Genomic DNA, 25817 nt, shown 5'->3' with positions numbered 1-25817 from the left:
CGGCCGAGCCTATTAGGTTTAGGTTTTACTTGTTCGCCTGTGAGTCCAAGCAAATTCATTCCCAGATTTTGCATACAAGTCCAATGAACATTATCCGTCACGCGTCAACTCAAGATCAATCCAATTTTCCATCCCTTAGTTCTATGACTATCTACCTTAGTTCCGCCCTAGGAATGACGTATGGACGGATGAAAGATATACTTATCTATCAACAAACGAAATTACATCATTTTTATACAATCCTAAAAAGGGCTTATGCTAGATTTGCATATTTTTTTCGGAAAAAAATAATTTTTTTCGTTTTTTTTTTTACAAAAAAAAAACATTGAAAAAGGCATCAAAATTTGTTTATATTTATTTTTGTTACGTTTCTTTACGAGTCAGATAAACATTTCGGTCAATCCCCCGTGGATACGGCCTTGATTATACAAAATGCTATAGTATTAATGTTATAATACACTAATAATAATGTTAATAATATTATTCAATGCTATTTTGTATAGTGAATTACGGTATATTTCTTTTTAATAAAATGCAGTTCAATAGTTCATAATTGAATTAGTAAATCATTAATCATTAAATTAACATATCTTTTTAAATTAACAGATCTTAAATCAAAATATCATTTTAAATTAAATTAATATATCCTAAATTGAAACAGCCTAAATTAAATCATCTCCTAAAATAACGTATCCATGTCCTAAATTAACATATCCTTAAATTAGCATATCTTAAACATAATTAACATATCTCCAAAAGTCAGGAAAACCATGAATTGAACTTTTAATAGTCCAGATCTCCATGTACAATTTTTTGTAGTAGCAGGAACCGAATTTAAAAAAGAAACGGGGGTAATAAATCAGGAAAAAATAAGATAAGAGCACATGGCCCAAAACAGCTTAAGAAGTCGTTTGAGCCAATATTTATGTGATTATTTCTTACTTATTTCAACAGTTAAACATGACAACACTAACGAAAATATGGCCCTAACCCAAAAACTTCTTAATTTTGAATATCTAAAATAAAAATCTTTGGTTCAGGTGTGAATGGACTTAAGATGGGTCTACCATACCAAAAATGATTTACTTTTGATGACCTTGATGCTTTAAGGGTTCTATTATATACAAGGGAAATCCCCCAAGATTTTGAAGATAAAATAGCTAGAAAATAAAAATAACTTACAAAAACGTTTTCCCAAGTATCACATCAAAAACATCACAGACTAAAACAACTATTTGGCTTATTGCAGATAAATTAAACGAACAAAGTAACTGAACATGTGAGCCCAATTGAGTGAAGGGTTCTCCATTCAGCCTGTACAATAACGGTAAAACAGCTACAAGACTAGCGGCAATTACACCTGAAAATTCAAAGGAGAAAAATCAGTTCTTGTATGATATACCCCCTACCACTCAAGAAGTGAAGTTAGGTTAATCCTAATAAAAAAAAAATACCTAAGTACGATAAAAATATAATATTTTAGAAACAAATTAAGTCTATATATTTGACATTAGGGGGGCAGGGGGGGGGGGGGGGTAAAGTGCATGCAAAATTTGTTAGCTATTATTCTAGTGTTATGACTAAGATTTGTTTTCCGACTTCACACTGTCCAAATAATTTACCCCCCTAATGTGGATATATAGTCCAAATTATATATCTCCCATCTATTCTGTCACTTCTCTTTGCCTTTTATCACGCTAAGTTGAAAGAAAGTAGCGAAAGGAACCTATTTACAATGCGTCAATGCATGAATAACTTGAGCGGTAGGGGTATATCATACAAGTACCAAAAATTCAAATACATGGGAAATCAAGATTATGGAAATAAACGAACAAAATAAAGTAATAAATTGAACTAATCAAATTTATTAAAATGAATGGTAATTTTTTTCGGTTAACTGACAATTGAAATAGCTAAACAATAGATATACCTTTAGAATCAAATTTTCAAACTAAATAGTATAATATTCAATTACGTCTAAAATTCACCTAGTTAGTAGCAGTGCTTTATATTCTCTTGAAATATACTTTTATAAAGGTCAATTATATACTTCCTATATGCTTCTATACTTGCTTTTATACGCTAGTGTCATTCAAGCTGTTTTCCAGGTAAAAAAAAATATAACTGAGGGTTAATAAACGAGCGAAAAACAGGGAAGAGGACCCCATTCAAACTTAAGGATATTTAATTAGCTTCTATGGCTAGATTGTGTCTCCATAATGAACGTAGAAAAAAAAAAGACCACGTTTCACAGGCGTTAGTTTTCTGGGACATGCAACATATCTGAAACTTTTAGACGTTGTTTTACTTAGCCAGTGATTTTTTACGGTTGTTAGTAAATAAACAGTTGAAGGAAGAGTAATTCCTTCTAGCATAAATTAAATTTTATGAATTTTGTCTATTTTCTGAATCATTCTATTCACATGTAAAGAAAAACAAGTTGCCTAAATAGAACTTCCAGTTTCAGCAATCTGTTTAGTTTTCAGTAAAGCGCCAATCATACTCTAGCCTTTTGCTGGTTCCATGGGGGAGTCACAGGACAGCGCCTATTTGTGGTAATTAAAGGGTGACCGGATCTTAATGAAGTTTGATATTTAGAAGGAACTCATATTTCGGAGCTCTTATTTTAAATTCCGACCAGATCTAGTGACATTGGGGGGAATTGGAGGGAGAAACCGGAAATCTTGGAAAACGCTTAAAGTGGAGAGATCAGGATGAAACTTGGTGGGTAGAATAAGCAAATGTCGTAGATACGTGATTGACGTAACCGGACTGGATCTGCTCTCTTTGGGGCAGTTAGGGGGTCCAGTTCTTTGGCGAGTTCGGTGCTTCTGGACGTGCTCCTTTTCTTTCCCCCTAACCTTTTCTGTTCATGACCTATGTTGGATTTGTTATCGAATTTCTGTGTTTGATAGAGGAATGTTATCATGGGATTCAGATGTGCATCATAACCTCCAATGTTTTGGAATCACATAAGAAATTGGAGTTAACTCTTTTACTCTGTCTTAGTAGGCCTACCAATATTCGAAATTTTACCTTTGGCAAGATATGTATTATATCGACCACACTCAAGAAGTGAAGTCAGGTAAATCATAAATTACCTAATCAAAATTATTAAAAGTATCAAAATTATAAAAATTACAAGAGAGAATTTTGGAGAGTAGGGCACCCAGAACGAATTATATTAAATACCTAACCAGTTCTATATATTAAACATTTAATCGATATATACATGCAAAGTAGTTTATTTCACTAAGGATAAGCTAATTATCTTCGAGTACACACAGAGAAAGTGGTTTTAAATAGATCAAAAACAACGGTGTGGTCGATATAATGCGTAAATACCGTGAACTGAAATCGAATTTGGCTATTAGATTGTCAATTTGAGAGCGTTGACTGTCGATCAGTAAGTCATTACCTCCATTTAAATAATCCGTACTGTCCGGAAGAGCATCAACTTTGGCAATGATTGCTGCAGAAATGTCAAGGGCACTCAAGTCCACCTTTTTGGCGTCTCCCTCCTCCCAAATCGTACAGCTGACTAAAAAAAGAGCACAGAAATTAAAATACGTAACTTCTCCAATTTCTGGTAATGTCTGTCTGTTCTAAGTTTTAATAGATTATTCATTTTAATTTTGGTTCCTTTATGGATTCATTTATTTATCCATAGAAATATGTATTATCACTAAGTTTAAAATGATTATTATTCGTTTGGATTTCTGTTCGTTTTTGGTGCCATTATTCATTTTTTTAATCATCGTTTCTATTAGTTTTAAGTTTGAATTATTATATGACTTTATTTCTCCTAATTTAAATATGGCTATTCATTTTTCTCTGAAAAACTTCTTTTTTTGCAAAAGTTTCCACAGAATCAATTCTAGAAGAGTTTATGTACTGAGTTTGCTGCTACTGAATTCTTTAAGAATAGAGTTCATATTTTCATTACAAGTAATGAAGAAGTGCGTCTTGCTTCTTTTTTTTAACTTTTTTTAATCGGGTCTTTTAAATTCAGTCCACTGGTGACCAATGAAACGATTTTGGGATCGATTTGGGAAAAATTAGGTGACCTTTGAACAAGAAGAATTCCTCCGAGGTCAGGCCCGTTGACACCCCTTTTTTAAACAAATATCAATGGCAAATTTGCTTTTATTCAAGGAAATCACATGCATTGAAGATTTTGTGAATGAATGATTTCTATAGAAAACCATATTGCTAACTTAATTTTTTAACTCCCCCCCCCCAAAAAAAAAATGTCTCTCAGTGAACCACCAACCGGCACTATAAAAAAAGGTTTCTTGCCTCCGTGCATGGCAACGAATGTAAAAAAAAGTCAATGACCGACAGTAGTTTATCAAAGACTGATGATAACAAAACTAGTAAGACAGTACATGTGAAATAGCAGTCTACAGGTAACATATACGTCACTAAAACACTGAATAGACAAAAACAAAGTAAATCATAATAAAGCCAGGGAGCTCAGGGATAAAGAAAAGGAAAAATTAAGACAAAAGTTAAACAGAAATTAAGCTTAAGGGGATAGTTCATAAACCATCTTCCCGAGGTGGTTAGGTAAGTCGATTGTGCATAAGTAATACAGGGTATCCCACAGTGTGGTAAGGGCGTAGGCTGGGGGGTTCGGGTTTAGTAGGGGTAACGCACTCAAAAAAGGTTTAACTGGGGCAGAGATTCAAAAAAAGTTTGGTTGGGATATAGACCTGCATCTTGAAAGGAACATGATATTGGACGTAGAAATGGGTCTTAGATTAAAATTAACAACCACAGAACCAAATTATGATGATCAGTCTTCTCAACACAAGCTGTGATACCTTTCATGGATTCAAATAATTGTTTTTAATAATACAACTTTTATTTATATTTTATCATACTACTACTATTACTAACGGCTCACTGCAGCATTGAGGGATATAGACCTGCATCTTGAAAGGAACATGATATTGGACGTAGAAATGGGTCTTAGATTAAAATTAACAACCACAGAACCAAATTATGATGATCAGTCTTCTCAACACAAGCTGTGATACCTTTCATGGATTCAAATAATTGTTTTTAATAATACAACTTTTATTTATATTTTATCATACTACTACTATTACTAACGGCTCACTGCAGCATTGAGGTCAACACAGTTAAGCACACTCCTTAATCCATCCTAATCTACTTCAAGCCTCCCTCTTTACACCCTCCCAAGAAGTTACCATTTCCCTTAAATCTTCCTTTATGACAACCACCCATCCCAGTCGAGGGCGGCCTGCTTAAAGTTTGGCCCTAGACGGTTGCCCGACAAGGAGTATCTTTCACATTTTATTTTGAATAATTCAGTTTTACTATTATTTTGAGTATGTACCAAAATTAAATCTATTGCTGCTTATTATCAAAATCCCTCCATGTTTTGCGACGCGGGTCTTCGGCGTTGCGAAAATCATAGAGTATATATAGAGTATATATATATATATCATAGAGTATAAATTCGACATATATGTCGAATTTGGAAAATACTAAAATAAAAGAATACATAAAATATATTAGAATGCTAATAATAAACACAAATGATATATCGATAGCGACATAATATTACAACATATCGATACAATAATAGAATACTAAAATAAACACAAATGATATACCGAGAGCCGGTTCGTCGCGAAGGTCCATACGAAACTCTTCGTAATTTAAATAAGTAACTAAAACTAATTAAACTAAGTAATTTAAACAAGCAATCTTAACATTTCAGGACATTTTTTCCTAATTAAATAAAAAAAACAAGTTTTTTTTAGCTGAAAGTAAGGAGCGACATTAAAACTTAAAACGAACAGAAATTACTTCGTATATGAAAGGGGCTGCTTCCTCATTAACGCCCCGCTCTTTACGCTAAAGTTTGACTCTTTCTCTCAACTCTGCTTTTTAAAACAGTAAAAAACCGTGATGGTCGTTAAGATTCTATGACTTTTAGGGGGTGTTTCCCCCTATTTTCTAAAATTAGGAAAATTTTCTCAGGCTCGTAACTTTTGATGGGTAAGACTAAACTTGATGAAACTTATATATTTAAAATCAGCATTAAAATGCGATTGAGCCGGGTCGCTCCTTACTACAGTTCGTTACCACGATCTATTTGATAACTGACGGACAATTTATCTATAACTGCTGACGAAACACCAATTGACACATTAACATTTTGACATTACCTTTAAAATTGCAAAAAAAAAAGGATTTTTGTCAGCAGAAAGAAGGTTGATAGAAACCAACACATAAAACATAAATAATTAAAAGCCGCATATTATTTTATATTTAACGTGTGTTACATGTGTAACATGTAAAATAAAGTGGTTTTATTTTATTTTTAACATGGTCAAGTCTAAATCAGAAAATGCCTAAGTTAACAGTATATTTTTACAGGATTTTTTTTTGGTAGAGCCAAAGTCCCTCCTACCTTCGTTTTACAATACCTCAATACAAACCATTGTTTGCATGCCATATAAAGTCACAAAATAAAGAATACAATAAGTTTTGTCAATGGATGGAAGGCGGGTAGGAAAAAACACAAATTCCAAAGTAATTTAATTTCATCAAAGTGCCAGGGACATCTAAATAAACACATTTTTGGTCCTGTGGACCTATCTTAGGTCTATTCGTAACCAAAAACCACGATTTTCTAAGATTTTTTGGGGTTGTTTCAAAATGAAGAAATTTTTAGGGTAACATCACATTTTCGTCAGTGTTGCCATTTCGAACTATGAAAATAAATACGATAAACTAATTAGTTAAATTTGACAAAACAAATTCAAACACTAAAAACATTACCATTGCATACTTCAAATCAAACAAGGGCTTCAGAGAAGAAAAAAAAATGGGAAATGAAGATTCCCAAGTTAAAATTCATTACAATTCCGACAAAAAAAAATGTTTAATAAAATAGGAAAGAATTTAGGATGTGAATCATTGGTTACTTTAGGACATGTCAACACTGCCCTCAGCAACACTGCCCTTTTGGGATGTAAAAAAATAAAAATAAAATCGAAACAGCTAATGACATGAACACAGCAAACCAAAAAACAAGCAAAAAACTTTCGAACATTTTGTGTAATAACATTTTTGTGTATAATTTTTAATTTATGAAAAAATTAATAATTGTAATTACAAATGATTATAGTGCTAACATAGTTATTATTCAATAATAAATTGCAATTAATTAATAAATAATAAGCTAATTCATAACCTAATAGTCGATGTAATTAATTAATACTTTCATTAGTTTTTGCATAACTTTTGTTCTTTTTTTTCCAATTGAAAGCGCAAATTAAGCATGTTTTATTACTTTGAACGACACTTTTATGAATATATTCTTTATATATTTGTCTACAGCAGCATAACCAAAGCAATAATACCCGACTTTATGCCAATTGTATCGGGTAATTTGCAATTTAAAAAAGCATCTTTCAATAAAAAAATAATAAAAGGTATTTTTCGAAATCGAAAGGTGGATGGAACCTAGGGAGGAGGAAATGCCCCCTCTATTGACATCACTGCTTTACATAGTGTTTATTCTTTTAGATAACGACTAAAAAAATTTTATAAGTCACATTAAAACATCTAAGAAGACAGATTTAATGAGTACCACGGTCAATGTCCTTTTGTCACAGTTCTTTTTGCAGAAATAAAAAGAGCCATTGGCACCAGGGTGGCGGTAAGACCAAACAGGAATAGGAGTAACCAACCATGGCTTTACTCAATTAGTTAATTATATAACAATAATTATAATAATTAGAACTGATTACAAAAAAAAATCCGTTATAGCCGTAACTGACAATGCGACCAGTCACACACGATAAAAACAAAAATACAAGTTCTGTTGCAAAAATATAAAACTGAAATTAACGCTAAAATCTTGATCTTGATTAGACCTCAATTTAACCTGAATAAATTTTTGAATAAGACCCCCTGGATAAGACCTTGGCCACAACTCCTTTTGCCTCTGTAAATATAAAGTTAACCTCCTATCTTTTAGCTCCGTGGAAGCACAGGTAGAGATCGTACTTCACTAAAATTTTCTCCTTTGTATATATATATAATGTTTTCTGGCTTCATTATTTATGGATTATCATCTGGCTATGCCAGATAATATTTTCTGGCTTCATTATTAGCTTGAGGCATTTATTTCCCATCAAATAAAAGATCTTTAATAATATACACTATTGGGTCAAACAAACTTTTCTTATAATTACTTTTGCAAAAACTACTGATTTCATTGCTAAATTGCGTGTCAACAATAACAGATAAAACGCTTATTGTATTGAAAAAAAAAAGTTGACTCCTCGTCATGTCAAAGTAATATTAATCATTTCTTTCAAAAGTAGAAAATTCACCTGGCAACTATCCGTAAGTAATTCCAGACACGAGTTGAAAATTCCGAGTGGATTATTATTGGTATCTAGTCAATATTCATTTCATTTTTTGGTGTGGTATTGAAGCTTTTCAATTGAAAACAATATCACAGATGAGAAGACTCCAAGAGAATGGACCACCTGACAGTGACAAAGACGCGGAGCTAGGCAAATTTTGCTCGAGTGTGAAATTTCATATCCCTAACGTTATATAAGTTTGTAGAGGTTCCAGAAAAGCTTAATCTTCGGTTACCAAGGGCATCAAAACAAGTACTAAAACAAAACTACACTAAGAGCTAAAAGCTGCTGGGGTGTTAATTCGGCGAGGGGGAGCATTGTCCCTCCTCCGAAATTTTGTTGCCCTTTGCCCCTCCACCCTATTGATTTGGAAAACACGTTTTCTGGTGTTTTCATTGAAAAATGTTTTTTTTCATTTTCATTAGAAATAATATGGCCAAACACACAAAAAAAAACAAAACATAAAAACAACAACAACAATAAAATCAGCAATGCTCATCTCAGGCGTAATAGAGATTTTCTAAGATTATTCAGAACTGTAAAGTCTTTTGAGTATTATCACATTTTCTACAGTATTGCCACAAAAAAGGACGAATAATAATAAAAAAAAAAACAAAAAAAATTGTGCCCTGTGCTCATCTTCGTGAAAATAGAGATTTTCTAAAATTATCCAGATGTATAAAGCTTTTTGAGCATTAGCGTTGGACCAAAAAAAAAAAAAAAAAACTCTACAAACAAAACAAAATATTTGCCCCGTGTTCATCTTCATGAAAACAGAGATTTTGTAAGATTATTCAGAACTATAAAGCTTTTTGAGCTTTATCACATTTTCGACAGTATTGTCTTGATGAGTCGTAAAAAGAAATTAGCAAAACTAATAAGTTAACTTTGATAATACTGATCGGCCGAAAAATTGCAATATTAACAATCGGGTGATTCTCAAATCAATGGAATAATATACCAAAATAATTAAAACACACTTTTTAACGTGGAAGTATGGGACAGTAGCCATCTCTTTTTCTCTCAAGTGTGAGCTTAAAACACATCCCTCTAGCGGAAGTCTAGTAAGAAAAAAAAAAACAAAAAAAAAAAACTGTCAACGGACCTGTAAACAATAACTTACGTAAAGTAAAAAACCCTGTCAAAAGACCTGCAAACAGTAATTTACATAAAGTAAAAATTAGGGTTTACAGTCAAAGATTGATCCCAAGAGATCCAGCACTAGACTTCTTTTGCTACAAGTTAAAATAAGTAGGCTTAAGTGTTCAAGCTTGTATTCTCATCCAAAAGCATACCCATAGAAAAAAAAATACCCGAAAACGAAATATTCAAAGTAATAAATTCGGTTCACAACAATTAAAGTTCTATTCTAATACATCAGAAGGAAAAATGATAGCACTTATTTTGATCATGACAAATAAACAAGGAAACATCTGCCGTCACCCCAGACGTCACCAATCGATACAGTGAAGACTTTCCCGTAAATGGCGTATTTAACTTAAAAAATTAAAAAATACGTGTAAAGTCGTTGAATTTTGGAAAGGTACATCAAACAGTTCGTGGTAACGAACTGTAGTAATGAGCGACCTGGCTCAATACAATAGTTACATCAATAGTTACATTAGTTACATAAAAAAAATCGCATTTTAATGCTGATTTTAAATATATAAGTTTCATTAAGTTTAGACTTACCCATCAAAAGTTACGAACCTGAGGAAATCTGTCTTATTTTAGAAAATAGGGGAAAACACCCCAAAGAAGTCATAGAATCTTAACGAAAATCACACCATCAGATTCAGCGCCCCGCTCTTTACGCTAAAGTTTTTTACTGTTTTAAAAAGTGGAGTTAAGAGAAAGAGTCAAACTTTAACGCAAAGAGCGGGGCGTTGATGAGGAAGCAGCCTCTTTGACATACTAAGTAATTTCTGTCGTTTTAATTTCTAATGTCGCTCCTTACTTTACGTTAAAAAAACTTGTTTTTTTTATTTAATCAAAATAGGAACCAAATTAGGAACACGGTTAGGATTTGATTACTGTGAAAACATTATAGCTTCGAATTTGATCCACCGTAAGTATGGTCTTTCAATTACCAAGCTGAACAACTTAGTAAAAACTCGCAACAAGGAATTAATTAAGGTATAAATAACATACAATAATAAGAAAACAATAGAGAAATACATTGTACAACAAGTAAACATAAAAAACAACAAAGAGATAAGATAAAGAAATAAAATAGAAATTACAGGAATTGATAGAAAATGAAAAACAATACCTTTGTCGGATGAACAGCAAGAAGGATGTAACAGAGATGAAACCTGTAAAGTATGAAGCAATAAATATGATATGAAAAAAGCAAAATAAGACAAGACATGAAAAATAAAGAATTAAGATAATGGACAATAATTCAGAAGCAGTTTTAGGGAAAAGACAGTTAAGGGCACTAGCTCCAAGCGTGAAAATTTTAAGGCACAAAATTTCAATCAAATAATCTAACGGTTATAATCATTTGTGCCTTTTTAAACTGTATTAATACAGCAAGGGACATAGTTTATTAATGAAAGTAATTAATAGATCATTGATTAATTAGATCGTTACCGTTATTCATAAAGATTGTATCTGAAATTCTCACATTTCTGAGACAATTGTCAAAAATCACTGGTTTAGCTGTTTTCAAAGGAAGGATCACCAAGATAATTCAAACAAACCTCAATTTTCTCAATCTTGATTATCCTGCAGAGACTTCTTTATTGCCAATCAACAACAACACAAGTACACTTGTACACAACAACACAACACTTGTAACAACACAAGACACAAGCAAAGATATCTGCTGTATACTATTGTAACGAATATATTCGAATTAATTAACGTTTATACCCTTAGACATATACGTTTACATTAGTATATAACAGCCATCTTGGCTTGTGCCATATATTGTTATGTGATTGGATTTTACTTAAATGTGAGTTTCCTTTCGTCAACCTCTTTGTGTTTATGTATAGCCTTTGGGTTGTTTTTTTTTTCAATTTTTGTTTAAGCTAGTTTTTTTTTTGTCCGATGTGAAGCCCAATATTCCTTTTTTTTATTATTAAATGTTTATTTGTCTGTTGTCTTGTTTAAAATATTATACCCAGTTTTTTACATTTTTGTTTTTTGTATAAATTCGTAAAAATACCAAATACCACTTTTCTGTCAAAGAGCAATTTTTTTCTGGCATGTGCAATCTGGAATCATTAGCCGAGCGATGTAGCTATGTATGTTATAGCAAGTATCATTGCTTCAAACGTTCAAAAAAAAATAAGAAAAACAAATATTTTTCACTTTTTGGAGGTAATTTTGAGGTAAATAATTTTGATGTAATTGCTACAAAATGTTTGACAAGCTGTTCTTACCCTACTTTGTGAAGGGCATGAGGCCCAATCACAATGATATTTTTCTGATACAAATATTTAGCTAGAACTAATTCGAAACAATCAGAATTTTTCGTAAATTTATTAGGCAATCAATGAAATACTGGAAAAAAATTTAATGAGTCAAATTAGCGCAAGCTAAATCTTGGTGTTAGCAAAATTTCATTACGAATGAGTCTTTAGCGAATGTCTATGTTTTACATAGGTTAGTTATTTAGTTAGCTAAGTTTATTAATAAACATGAGCTTAACAAACGCATATATATATATATATATATATATATATATATATATATATATATATATATATATATATATATATATATATATATATATATATATTACATTAAAAGCAAAGTCAGTCAACTAAATCTTCTAGCCTGCCCATAAACTTGCAAAGGCAACTAGTCCTAGGGGCGTGTTAGGAATAGAAGAAAAAAAGAGAAAATTTTAGTATTAGTTTTAAGCACAAATGAAATATAACAGAAACAATGATAATATCAATATATATATATATATATATATATATATATATATATATACATATATATATATATATACATATACATATATATATATATATATATATATATATATACATATATATATATATATATATATATATATATATATATAAGTGACAAATAACAGCTTAATCAATAGGATACATTTTTTCCTTGACTTTTTTCTAAATCCTTCACACCTTGTTATGTCATAAATTATCTTATCATTACTATTCCATAATTTTACTCCTCAATAAGTAAAGGAGAACTCGGACCTTGCAGTGATGGCAATTGGAGCAGACAGCGCCTTCCTTGTTCGAGTACTGTAATTGTGTCAATCAGACCTAATCTGAAACATGCCTGAGAAGCATAAAGGCAAATTATTATTATTATACTTGAACATCAATAACTGGTAAGAAAAATCCCGTACAGTACTACTACTAATAACTCACTGCAGCACCAAGCCACCTGAGGCCAACACAGCTACGGATACTCCTTCTCCTACATAATCTATTCAAGGTCTCCCTCTTTACAGCCTCCCAATTTCCTTTAAATCTTTATTTATGACATCCTCCCAGACAAGGGCAACCTGCTTTCCGTGTAGCCCCAGTTGGTTGGCCAAAAAGGACAAGCTTTGGCAATCTGTCATCCTTCATCCGCAGAATGTGGACTAGCCACCTCAACCTTTCTTTCATTACAGCCCTAGAAAGCGGGACTGAACCACATTTTTGTCAACATAGAAAAACTGCAAAACACGAAACAACTACGCAATGATTTGCCATTCATTAATTTTTAATGTAGATTAATAGTAGATTAAAGGTAGATTAATGTTTTAGTGTTAAATAAAGGAAGCAACTACTCCTTTACTCTTTTAATTCGTTGCTTTTACAATTCGAACTGTCTTTTGCTCTTCGAATATATTTTACTTTTTGTGCTTCGAGTCCAGTCCCCCGACTTGAGCGCTGGCAATTCACGTAGATAGCGGGGGGGGGGCAAAGATACGTTTTCAATATATGGGAGGACGGAGCAGATATATCGTTTTCCAGGTTTTGTTTTCAATGGAAATACCGAAAAAGGCATTTTCAATGAAAATACAACAAAAAAGTTATTGTCAAAATCTAAGGAGGGGGTAGGGAATCTAGGGGGTATTTGCCATTTGCACTTTACATCTCGTGAATGTTCACCTCTTTTTTTCTATTTGACCTATCCACAATTCATTTAATTCCTTTTGTTTTTCCAGGACTAAACTATTATTCCATTCAACGAAGAAAGTGTTATGTTTGTCCAATTTATTATTTACAAATTACCAATTTAATCAGCAATTCCCCAATGTACTATTTTAGCCTCCTTCTTTTGGGAGCTATTTACACCAATGTCCTAGAACATTTTTTTTTTCAGAGTCACCAGTTTCTACTACTAATACGTTTTTTTGGAGGAGGAGGGAACTGGTAATGTTATACAGAAGGTATAAATGACATGCTCCCAAAAACGGAGGTAGGAGCTTATGGAAGATATAAAACCAAACTGACCAACTCCACATCTAATACTTTACTCCAATGAAGGAAGAATTTGAAGATGTGGATATTCTTTATGGATTAGACAAAAGTAGTTTCATTGTTATATTTTATTAAATTTTACCAAAAATTTAAATTAAAACTCAATATTCGAATTCTTGAGCAGAATATAGGAAATAAAACTTTACAAATATTCCTACAATATACCATGATCATGTTTTCTTAATTCAAATTATAATTTTCTATAATTATACAACAGTTAATAAACTTTAATTAACTATAATAAATAGTAATAAACTATATATAATTATATATATAATAAACTATAATTATAAAGCAATTCCAGATTCCATTGTCTAAAACATATTACAAGGACAGGTTCAAGCAGGTTTATCTGAGACATCCCACACTTTTATGATGCTAAGTATCCCTTAAGCGGATTGACGAAAGACAATTATTTAATTTACCGACAGAGAGATAAATAATAAGACGTTTTTTTAACAAAAAACCCAGCTTCAGAAAGTTGTGTAGATCCGACTCCCTGTGAATGAGCTCGAAAAATTAGTGTATCCTAGTAGAAACTAGGATTATTCCAAGAGTAATTCTTGCTTTTTCCGTTGCGTTTTTATTTTGAATGTCAATCATTCTTTGTTTCCTCCTGTTTTTGGCTTCTCTTCTTATTTCAGTTTCCATGTTTTGTAGTCTCATTTCAACCCCACTGAAAAGCTTGTTGCAATATTTTTGGGTTTTCCTATCCTTACTGTTTTTTAGAAAAACGTTTTCTTAAGTTTTAGAAAGCAATTTTTTCATTGCTTTTCTTGTCGCATGTCTTAGAAACTTTTTTCACTTCTTTCTTTCATGGTTTTTTACTGACCTTTTTTTTTCTTTTCTTTACTATATTTTCCTATAAATGAGAAATGTAACGTCACTACTGCAGCATAACTTCAGGACGAGCGGAGAGACGTAATCAACGCCACCTGCGCCACCAATGGCTATGGAGGAACTAAGGTCTAAGATGATACAGGAAACAATGCAAATACACTTGACCATCCTTGGTACCCGCTACTAATACGTCATATGTAGTTTGGAATTGTAAGTTTAGATATAAAATATTTATGATCCTGGTATTATTTTTTGTTTATGTTAGTGTAGTATATAATTATTTGATATTAAATTTTTTTCTTTTTTGTTTATTTTTGTCTTTTCCACCGTTGTTTACAGTAAACTTTATAACAGATTGTTCAGTAGAAAATAATTTAATAATGCATTGAGTTTATTTAATACTTAATAATTGTTGCATGTTAGCGCAGTGTATATTTATTTGATATTAAGTTTTATTTTTCTTTTTCTTTTTTTATTTACATTTTTTAAACAAACAAGCTTACTCCATAAAAGTCCATCCCCGACTCATCGGGAAAAGTGTCAATAAGCCCTGAATGATTTTCAACATCCGTTTCCGATTCGGAACTGTATGAACATTCTTCGGAATTAGTTGTGACGCCCGTCCAGTCCACGGATGTAGTGCCGGGCTGAGTCTGGAAAGAAAAATAATCTTAGATTCATTCCGACTTCATTCCAACTCCATAGGTAGAAACAACCCTCTCCCTCCAGAGATTAGTCTGAAAGACTAATCTGTCAGAACTCTGTTTCTTCATTTAGAAAGTTGCTTAGATAGAAATGTAACAGAATCATCAAAATAAAACTATTTTTTGCCTCCAGGAATCATCTTAGATTTGTTGGTAACTAGCGACGACGATTTTTTCTTTTGGGTATTGCAGGATCAAGAAGCTTTAGGGTAGTATCGCACTTTCGTCGGTGTTGCCACGTTGAATCATACAAATAAATAAGCAAATCTGATTGCTTAAATCTTACAATACTTTTTGTTCATAAAGATTCAAACACCTTCAAAGGAAAGCTACGCCTTAAGCTCTTTGGCACCATGATTTTTTGGTTGATTTTTTGCTAAGTTTTCATCCAACTTTTTATTAGAGTTGGCGTCTGTTACTACGAAAAACTGCACAAAGAGGTCGTTTTCATGAAAAAACTGAATTCCTAATTTTTCATGGCTGTGTAAGTTTTCCCTTGACAAATTTAAATAATCAAATTTAGTTTTCTTCTCAGTGGTACCTTAACAGGTCTATTACTACGGCAAGAGCTGAATTCTGATATTGTCTCTGGTCGAATCTAAAGCTGAATCTATAACTGAATGCGCAATATGTAAATTTATTAGTGTAATTTTTTTTTTATTTTTTGCCGCCTTTTCTGAGCCGTTCTTTCGTCATGAAATTCTTCATCTGTCATGGGTAACGGTGCTGCTCTTGGCGTAGAACCTGAATTTTGCTAAATACAGACTATTCTGTAAGATTTTTGTACAAACTAGGTTTTTTCTTTACTTGAGTAGCAGTGCTTGCTATTTTGGTATTTTTTCTTTTTATCCTTATATTTTTCCCTTTTTTTAATCTATATTTTTTTATTCTAAATTTTATATATATATTCTATATATATATATATATATATATATATTTTTATTCTATATTATCCTATATTTTTTAAATTTAACCTATATTTTTCCCTCTAAACAACGAAACTTCAGCTTTATTTGTCTTCCAAATGTCAGTGAAGCTTAAGAATGTCCTGACAAAATATCAGAAATCCACTTTTACTCTTTGTCCGGGTTGACCATTTACAAAGTCGCGTATACCATGTGGCAGAGGCCATGAGGGGCCCCGCCGTTGTATAAAGGTGCCTGCATATGGAACAGGACGCCAATTTGGAAGAACAAGTGACGCTTTGAGATGTAAGCCAGATGGAGGAAATAGGACAACTACCCATTTTGTAGCCATAATTTGTAAATTGAAACAACAGTTACTATGGCTGTCGCTGTTGCGTAAAAAAGATTTGGTAGTTCTCTGATGGAAGCTGCATTCATTAATTTAACTAATTGCCAAAAGGTGGTGACTAAATTGCCACGACAAGCGAATATTGCTCTAGCGTTAACTATTGCGTACAACAATCGGTTTTGGGTATATGGATAGACATTTGCTTTTCAATTTTTACCATTATTAAAAAGAACCATTTTAAAAAGAATCACGGAAAACCTTCAGTTTTGGGTACGACTATGTATGGATAAACATTTGCTTTTAATTTTCGACCTATAATTTTACCATTATTACTTACCAACATAATTATTGGTAAATACTAACAAAATCGGAATCCATATTAAAAAGAATCGTGCAAAACCTTCGGTTTTGGGTACAACTAAACATGGATAGACATTTGCTTTTAGTTTTTGAGTTATAATTTTACCATTATTACTTACCAATATAATTATTGGTAAATACTGACAAAATTGAAATCCATTTAAAAAAATAACGGAAAAACTTCGGTTTGGGGTGCAACTATAAATGGTTGGACATGTGTATTGAATTTTTGCGGTTTAATCAATATCAGTATAATTTTTGCGTTATGGTTTATCATTTCAATTTTGGTAAATAGTGACTAAAGTTGAACTAATTAAAAAATCAAAACAACAGCACATACAGCTTCGCTTATAGGTTCGTCCTTATATAGATGAACCTATGTATCTAATTTTGGGTTATAATTTTACCACTAGAAATTCAGTTGAATGTGTGTCATTATTTATTTTGGTTTGTTGTGTGCATGTTGTTGAAATGTTCGTTTATGTGTTAAAAGTATAGACTATTCTATTTTTTTTCTTGCCATGACGTTTTTGCAATACGTAATCTATCTATAATTTTTGGTAAATATTGAGTAAATAAGAGGCCGTTTTTCATTAAAAATTTCATATAATCACGTCGATAGAGAATCAATACCAAAGCTCCGCTATTAGTTTCCGTTTTTTTTTAGTCACAGCTATTTTAACATCTGGATGTATTTTTATATCTGGAGGAATTTTATTTAGCAAAAAATTATATACCATTAAAAGAACAAACTTCGTCTCTTTTTTGGGGACTGACAAGAATTTTCATAGTTTAATACTTTAGAAAACCCACAACATTCCTTTAATTCGTTCGGAATTTAATTTTCTTTCTCGCAAAAAAAAGACGCAATTAAACAAAGCAGATTAGAACAATGAATAAATAACGTAGCCATTAATGGATTACTTAATGAAAATACTGGACGAAAGGAAATGTTTCCAATATTTATTATTACTAATCTTATTTTAGCCTTTATTTAAGCCCTAAAAGGTTAGTGTAATATTTGTGATATTTTAAAATATAGTGTATAGTGTAAAGAAAAAGAAAGAAAAAAATAATTTGAAAAAAAAAACATTGTAAAAAAAAAGAAAAATAAAACCTAAGAACGTGTCAGTTCTTTCAAGTTAAACACAAAAAATCACAAATTCTATAAAGGTAATATCAAAAGTTTAAGAAAGATTTAACCATTTAATCAATCAATGCGTCCAGATGAATTGGCGCTAATTCTAAATAGTGGAGAAGGAAAAAACCACATTTAATATAATTAATCCTATCCCCTCCCTCTCTACTTGTGAGAGACGAGAAATAAATCTGACAGAATCAAAATTAGTGTCCCCTTAGGCTGGAGCCAAGATTTACTGCGACAGTTAAGAGCTTGCCCACCAAGCGAATAAGTGGAAGTAAACACTCTCAAATATCCTTTGTCGGGATCCACTCACGGAATAAGAGGAGGAAAGAATTGCGGTTTTTGAGATGTTTATATCTTCACTTTTGCTACTATAACCTTGCAGAGATACTTCGATCAATTTGTAAAGTATAAAAGAAGGGATTAAAATAGAAGAAAAAAGGGCTATAAAAAAATAGAAGAAAAACAGGAGAAAAAAATCAGGGTCCTTAAAGACGATTTATTAGTGACACTTTTTCGAGCCTTAAGCGAAGAAAAGGATTAAAAGAAAAAAAGTGAAAGAGTAGATGAGTGAAGTAGGGTGAAAAGCAAGGGGATGAAACCCAATCGATCAAAGTGTTGATTTTTCTGGCAAGATTCACGAGAAGACCACCTAACAAAATAGTATTTCATTCTACTCAGTTAGGTACGAGCATAAGAATGTATTGTAGCGGGTAAGGATAGGAGGTACTTAAAGCAGGCAAGGGGTCCTCATTTTCTTTACTGGAATTAAACAAAAATATGACATTTATGAATATGACAATTGATATTTGTCTTCAAGTATTTCCTAGAGAACTCGTTGCCCCATCATCCCCCTCTTCCTTTGGGAAAATCTTAAAAAAACAAAGCTGAAGTCTGATATTAAACGTAGATACAGGCGGCATATTTACAACTTTGGAAAGATACTTCAATACTTACCTTATGATGTTTTTTTTTTTTTTTTTTTTTTTTTTTTTTTACATTAAGCTAAGGACACACTGAATATGTTTCAGGGGAGTAGGGTTTACTTATAATGGGATGAAGTGGGTTCAAAACTTCTATCGCTACTGTAGGTCAGGAAAAACATTACACTTATCAATTATAACTTATAAGTGTCATGACAGGTTTAGGTTCATTTTAATAATAAATAACGAAAGGTCCAGAGCCCGGCTGAGAAGACAGATTCGTAATGCATTGGATGGAAAAATTTCTTTACATAAATACAAGATCCAAACTTCACTACACACAATTCATACAAGTGTAATTAAACATATTCTTCCGTCATTGCCCGGTCAACAACACCACCCATTGACACGTCCAGCAAAATAAACATTAAAAAAAATAAAATAAATAAAAGATACCAAGAACCCTGGAGAATGCCCACGTCCAGTATAATCAAAAACAGATAAAATGGGAACAAACTTAACACCCCGAAGTCGATCCGCATTAACTAACAACAACTTTCTTATCACAAACAAATTTCAATATATCAATATAAATTTAAGTTTTCTTTGGTTGTTTGAATATATTTTGGAGTATCCAATTTAGACGTATAAATATTCCATTGCAGAGTTGCAAAGCGAAAATTTCGATCTTTCAATTCTCTTAGCTGACACAATTTATTAAAATTTTCTACGGATATCTAGTTAGATGTCCGTGCTCAATACTTTTAAATTGGAAAAAGTTCGATGAACGAAAAAACAAGGAAAGCAAACCATGGTCATGCTTCAGCTTGAAGAGGACAGATTCAACAGTAACATAAAGTCTTAAAGGTAGGATATTAAGGAAGCAATAGAGAGCCTGCTGACGACTTCGCTGAATATAATTTAGGGGATGTCAAGTAACTCTTAAGGACCCATAAAGCTTTGTTCTGTTGTCTCTGAAGTGGCACAATATGAGAACTAAATATGTTAAGGTAAACAAGTGATGAAAACATTAAATGAGAATGAATAAGTGCATAATAACGTGATCTCATTGCTTCAAAGGGAAGGGACGACCTGAGTCTTCGCATTATTCCTATATTTCTGCCCAATTTCATCCGAAAACATAATTGAATATTTGAAAAATATCAGATTATAATTTTGGGAGCTACTTGAAATACTAAATTTAATATTCTACATTAAATAGCCTCTAGTAAACTTGTTCTGCACCCCCTTCCGATCCCCCTTTAAATTATTAAAAGATATCCGGCATAATATAATACATTATCAGACATAACATAGATATAATAAGATGGCGTAGATAATATAGGCATTAATCAAATTAGCATTTGAATGTAGTCAAGTCGGTACGTAGACAGAAATATACTTCATGTGGGGGTAAAGAGTAAAAAAAAAAAAGAACAGTAACACAAACAGGTAAAGTACAGGAAAATTACACAAATTTTGATATTAGGGAGTGTTTGGGGAAGAGCATCTCCAAGTGCTAAAAACCGTGTTGGTACCAAGATAGGCCCAGGATTCCCCAGAGCATCTATTCTTATGGGGGTCCGAGGGACTTCTTGCTGTTAGGTTCTAAGCCGGCTTAAGCGCTTCGATGTAGACTTGGGAAAATATGTTGGTCCCCATCCTGCTACGATATCTGGGACTATTGCTCTTCCTGAGGCCAAAACAATTTCAATGATTTAAAGAATTTGAAAATTGGAACTTCGAATGCTACAACGTTAAAAAAGACTATCATATCGACATTTTGACTGACGAATTCAGACGATTCGAACTAGACTTACAAGGAGTTTCAAAACTCATATACAGGAGTAGGAAGCATGAAAATAGTTGATACAGAATTTGGTTACTCAGGCAGGAAGGATGGGTACATAGACAGGGAGTAGGGCTCATGATGAAGTCTTGTTTAAAAGAATGAATGTAGAGATGACAAAACGGGTCTATGGCCAGTAAATGAAAACAAAGAAAAATAACAAATTTTCAAAGGAATATTTCGCCCGTATCAAACAAGGCGTCTTCAGCGTAGAAAAAAAAATACATATATAAAAAACTAAAATAGACAAGCCTGAAATATATAATATAATATTACTTAACATTTACAATTTAAAGCTATCTTCATCAAACCACAAAAGTCAGTTACTTTTGTGGTTTCATGAGAATTGCTTCAAAATGTAAATGTGAAGTGTATTGGCATGTTATTTATACTGAATATTGTACTGGCATGTTAGGGAGTTTATTGAGAAGGAGTAGTCAATCTGGACTTGTCCCATTTAAAGATAGGAATAGGGCCACCATTACTGATAAGGAAAGGGTTAAAGAGAGATGGGCAGAACATTTTGAGAATGTGCTAAACCGGCTTAGAGTTGCAGGAAAAGATATAGAGGAAAATGAAAAAGTTTGTGATACCTTGGATGAGGAAGGAAGATTTGTTTTGTGAGGAAGAATTAGCGACAGTGTTAAAAGGATCAAAAATAAAAAAGGCTTCAAGTGCTGATAATGTGGTAAATGAGTTCCTTCAATATGGCGGCTCTGAGGTTAGAAATATGTTACTGAAGAGTATGAATATGATTTTCGAAAAAGGGAAAGTAACTAGCGATTTTAGAAAAACCTTAATCAAAACGTTGTATAACAAAGGTAATAAGAGTGAGTGTGGTAATTAGTTCCTTCAATATGGCGGCTCTGAGGTTAGAAATAAGTTACTGAAGAGTATGAAATGATTTTCGAAAAAGGGAAAGTAACTAGCGATTTTAGAAAAACCTTAATCAAACCATTGTATAACAAAGGTGATAAGAGTGAGTGTGGTAATTATTGAGCCATTAGTCTGGTCTCTGTAGGAAGTAAATTACTTAGTAATACGATACTTTTTAGACTGAGAGATGCTGTAGACAAAATTTTAAGAGAACACCGCGGATATAGAAAAGGTAGAGGATGTGTCGGCCAAGTTTTCACTCTTAGGTCAATAATTCAGAAGTGCATGTGTTATCAAACACCTTTGGTCCTCAGTTTTATAGATTATGAGAAAGCGTTCAATTTTGTAGATAGAAGAGCTTTACCATAGGTTTTATCCTTGTATGGTATACCGGACAAATACATTAAAGTGATAAGTTCTATGACCGAGAATGACATTGTTGCGATTAACGTAGGAAATAAGGTCAGCAGCTGGTTTCGTATTAAATCAGGAGTTAAGCATGGCTGTGTTCTATCGCCCTTTATATGGATCATTTTGATGCATTTTGTCATTAGAAACACAGGAAAGGCAATGCGAGACCACGGAACCAAATAGGGAGGAAAAACTCTCCTTGACTTAGATTATGTTGATTATTTAAGCATCCTAGATGAAAGTGTGAGCAAAATGAATATACTTTTAGAGGTGCGAGTTACGGGAACTAGAAAAGGTTTGAAAATAAATGATAAGAAGACAAAGTCACTAAGGCTAGGAATAGGTGAAGATGAAAAGGTGACGTTGGGTAACGAAATGATTGATCAGGTGGGCAGCTTCACTTACCATGGTAGTATTATTAGTAAAGACGGTGGGAGCAGTGAAGATGTTAAAAGTAGAATAGCCAAGGCTCAGGGTGTTTTTTCACAGCTAAAAAAAGTACAAAAGAGTAGGAAGATAAGTGTGCAAACCAAGATTAGAATATTTGAAGCGACAGCAATGATAGTTGTAAAGTATGGCTCTGAAGCATGGGCGCTCCAAAAAGCAGATGAAGATTTTCTAGATATTTTCCAGAGGATTGCCTCCGGAATGTTTTGGGTACCCGGCTGACGTATCCGCTTCAACCCCGCTTTCTAATGTTATAATGAGAAAAAGGTTGAGATTGCTAGGACACGTTTTGTAGATGAAGGGATGATAGATTGCAGAAGATTATCCTTTTTGGCGAAACGTCTAGGGCTAAACGGAAAGCAGGTCGTCCACGGTTGGGATGGGAGGATGTCATAAAGAAAGATTTGAAGGAAAGGGAAAATTCCAGGGAGGGTGTAAAGAGGGAGGCTGGAGCGATGGAGGAGGAGCGTGCGTTGTCGTGTTAGCCTCAGGGCGGCTTCGTCCTGCGTATATATATATATATATATATATATATATATATATATATATATATATATATATATATATATATATATATATATATATATATATATATATATATATATATATATATATATATATACATATATATATATATATACACACACATATATATATATATATATATATATATATATATATATATATATATATATATATATATATATATATATATATATATATATATATATATATACATATATATATATATATATATATATATATATATATATATATATATATATACATATATATATATACATATATATATACACATATATATATATATATATATATATATATATATACATATATATATATATATATATATATATATATATATATATATATATATATATATATATATATATATATATATATATATATATATATATGTAATGGAGAGTCCATATGCAAAAACCCAAAAGGAACGAAGCATAACTCCAAAAAAAGCAAACATTCAGATAAGCGAAACAACGACAACAGTGGTAAATTGTGCTATTACTGCCTTTGTTATTACTGTGCTACAATCTTTATCATTACTTTTACCTGATTCATCTTACATGTAGGGGAATTACTGTACCACGCTTCCATTTTTTTAGGTTTCTTAAAAGTATACTTTAAATCTTAACTCTGATTAAAACTTTAAAATTCTGGTTTAAACTTTCCGCTATAAAGAGATACTGCTCAAGTCCCCAAATTAAGTAGGGAACCCATTATTGACGCCATAATCGTCATTGATTTTGATTAAATGAAGAAAAGTTTATCAACCGAAGCTGTTTTCAACTTAAAATAAGAAGCAACATAAAAATCAAAATTAACAGAAATTATTCCTTATACGGGAGGGGGAATGCCCCTTCCTCGACCCTCGCTCTTTACGCTAAAGTTTTAAAATTATTTAAAAATGGGTCTCACTCAAAGTCAACGGCCCTTGTTTTTGAGCAGTCTTTCTTAAAGCAATTAGATTAAAACTGAAACTTTAGCGTGAAGAGCAAGGGTTGAGGAAGGGACAGTTCCGCCTCATATACGGAATAATTTCTCTTTGCTTTAGTTTTGAAAGTTGTTCATTGCTTTAAGTTGAAGAAACTTTTTTTTTCATTTAATTTCTTACTGTTTTTCAAATCATGCTTAGAAATCCCCTTTGCTCCCCCACCCCTGTATAATTTTTTTTTAGAATACTCCCCCTCCCAAAAAAATCACTCTCCGTGGGAAATTCCCCCATTCTGCACCCCCAAGAAAAAAATTCGTATATTTTACAATAGCCAATACTATTTTTAAACAATGGGCAAGTTAAATAACTTACAGCTGTTTTCCCAGGGACTATGGGGAGTTATATCACCCCGAAAGGTATGGTTTTTGGACCTTTCAACTATGCTGAATCAAATGACTCTCTCAAAATTTTGATCGGATATCTCTGGGGGAAATGGACTGAAAGGGGGGGGGGGTGGGCCAACTAATCTTTTTAGTCAGTTAAAAGAGCAATTGAACTTTTGGTTTCTGTTCAAATGAGCACTCTCCCGATCTTTTAGGACCATTGGTGCGATACGGTCCCCACTAAGGAGAATAAATAAAAATAACAGACACGAATCCGTGAGATTTCATCTGGCAAAAAATAGGAGATTTCATATTTTTGTAGTAAACCTCTACAAAACCTCTGCGCTGAGTTTTAAACCTCTTAAACCTCTTTTAAAAGCTTAAAACCTCTGCGCTGAGTTTTCTAACATGCTGGATTTGACATTGTTACTTTCGCCAAGGTCAATCGCCTTGCTTAAGTTGTTCCCCCTTTTACGACAATAAATCAAATTTTGTCTAGCTCGTAGCTTTCAATGGTTAACATTAAAATCAATTTTTTATATATATTTGGATCAGCATTAAAAGCCGGGCCAAGTCACTCCTTACTTACAGTTGGTTACCACGAGCCGATTAATTTAAACCTCAAAACTCGGATTTAAACTTTATGGTGGAAATTTGAACATGCTCATATCACCAAATTAAGCAGGGAATATATTATTGGCGCTTTAGTTATGCTTAAACCTCATTTAATTGACAAACGTAACAATTATGTGCACCGGGGATTAAAAAGAATAAAAAACTTCTACCGCCGATGAGGGCGCATTTCCCACCAGAATAAGAATTACCCACCCCTGACCTCATGATTCAGTTAAGTGAATTTGACAAATTCTAAAAAAGGCATTTTAGTCATAAAACACAACACTGAGAAGATTAAAACGCCCATTAAAAAGATTTGCTTATTAATGAGGCATAAATTATAGAAAATTAAGTCTGCATACAAAGCTCTTAAAAGATTTATAGTGCAATTATAAAGATTTATGTTTACATTAGATATTCTTAACTAACAAGACCAATTTAACACATAATAATAGCAGAAGAATAATGGTATTAAATAGAAAAGTATAAAGACAAGAAATTGGGATGAGGGTTGCATACACATAAGAAATAGATAATAGGAAGACTTAAAAAGAAGGTAAGGGAAAAATATCGTATTTACTTATTCTGACATTAATTTTTAAAAATGATTCTCCAAAAAATAATTCAAAAAAATAAAGTGCCATATCAAAACACA

The 25817-nt window shown here is 32.3% G+C and overlaps 1 protein-coding gene across 4 annotated transcripts in view; it reads right to left on the bottom strand.

The window, feature by feature from the left end:
- The window catches only part of LOC136036667 (protein phtf-like), a 168580-nt gene that overhangs the window by 30517 nt on the left and 112246 nt on the right, over positions 1–25817 (bottom strand). For all 4 annotated transcript variants that reach the window (XM_065718974.1, XM_065718971.1, XM_065718972.1 and 1 more), the window contains 4 exons: positions 15229–15378; positions 10690–10732; positions 3419–3541; positions 1183–1360 (listed from right to left, as the gene is read on the bottom strand). In XM_065718974.1, the coding sequence (XP_065575046.1) occupies positions 1183–1360; positions 3419–3541; positions 10690–10732; positions 15229–15378 (494 nt within the window). The remainder of the gene's footprint in view (positions 1–1182; positions 1361–3418; positions 3542–10689; positions 10733–15228; positions 15379–25817) is intronic.

The sequence above is a fragment of the Artemia franciscana genome, chromosome 15 (genome assembly GCF_032884065.1).
Source record: "Artemia franciscana chromosome 15, ASM3288406v1, whole genome shotgun sequence".
Lineage (NCBI taxonomy): Eukaryota > Metazoa > Arthropoda > Branchiopoda > Anostraca > Artemiidae > Artemia > Artemia franciscana.
This window is presented reverse-complemented; position numbering and strand designations above follow the sequence as displayed.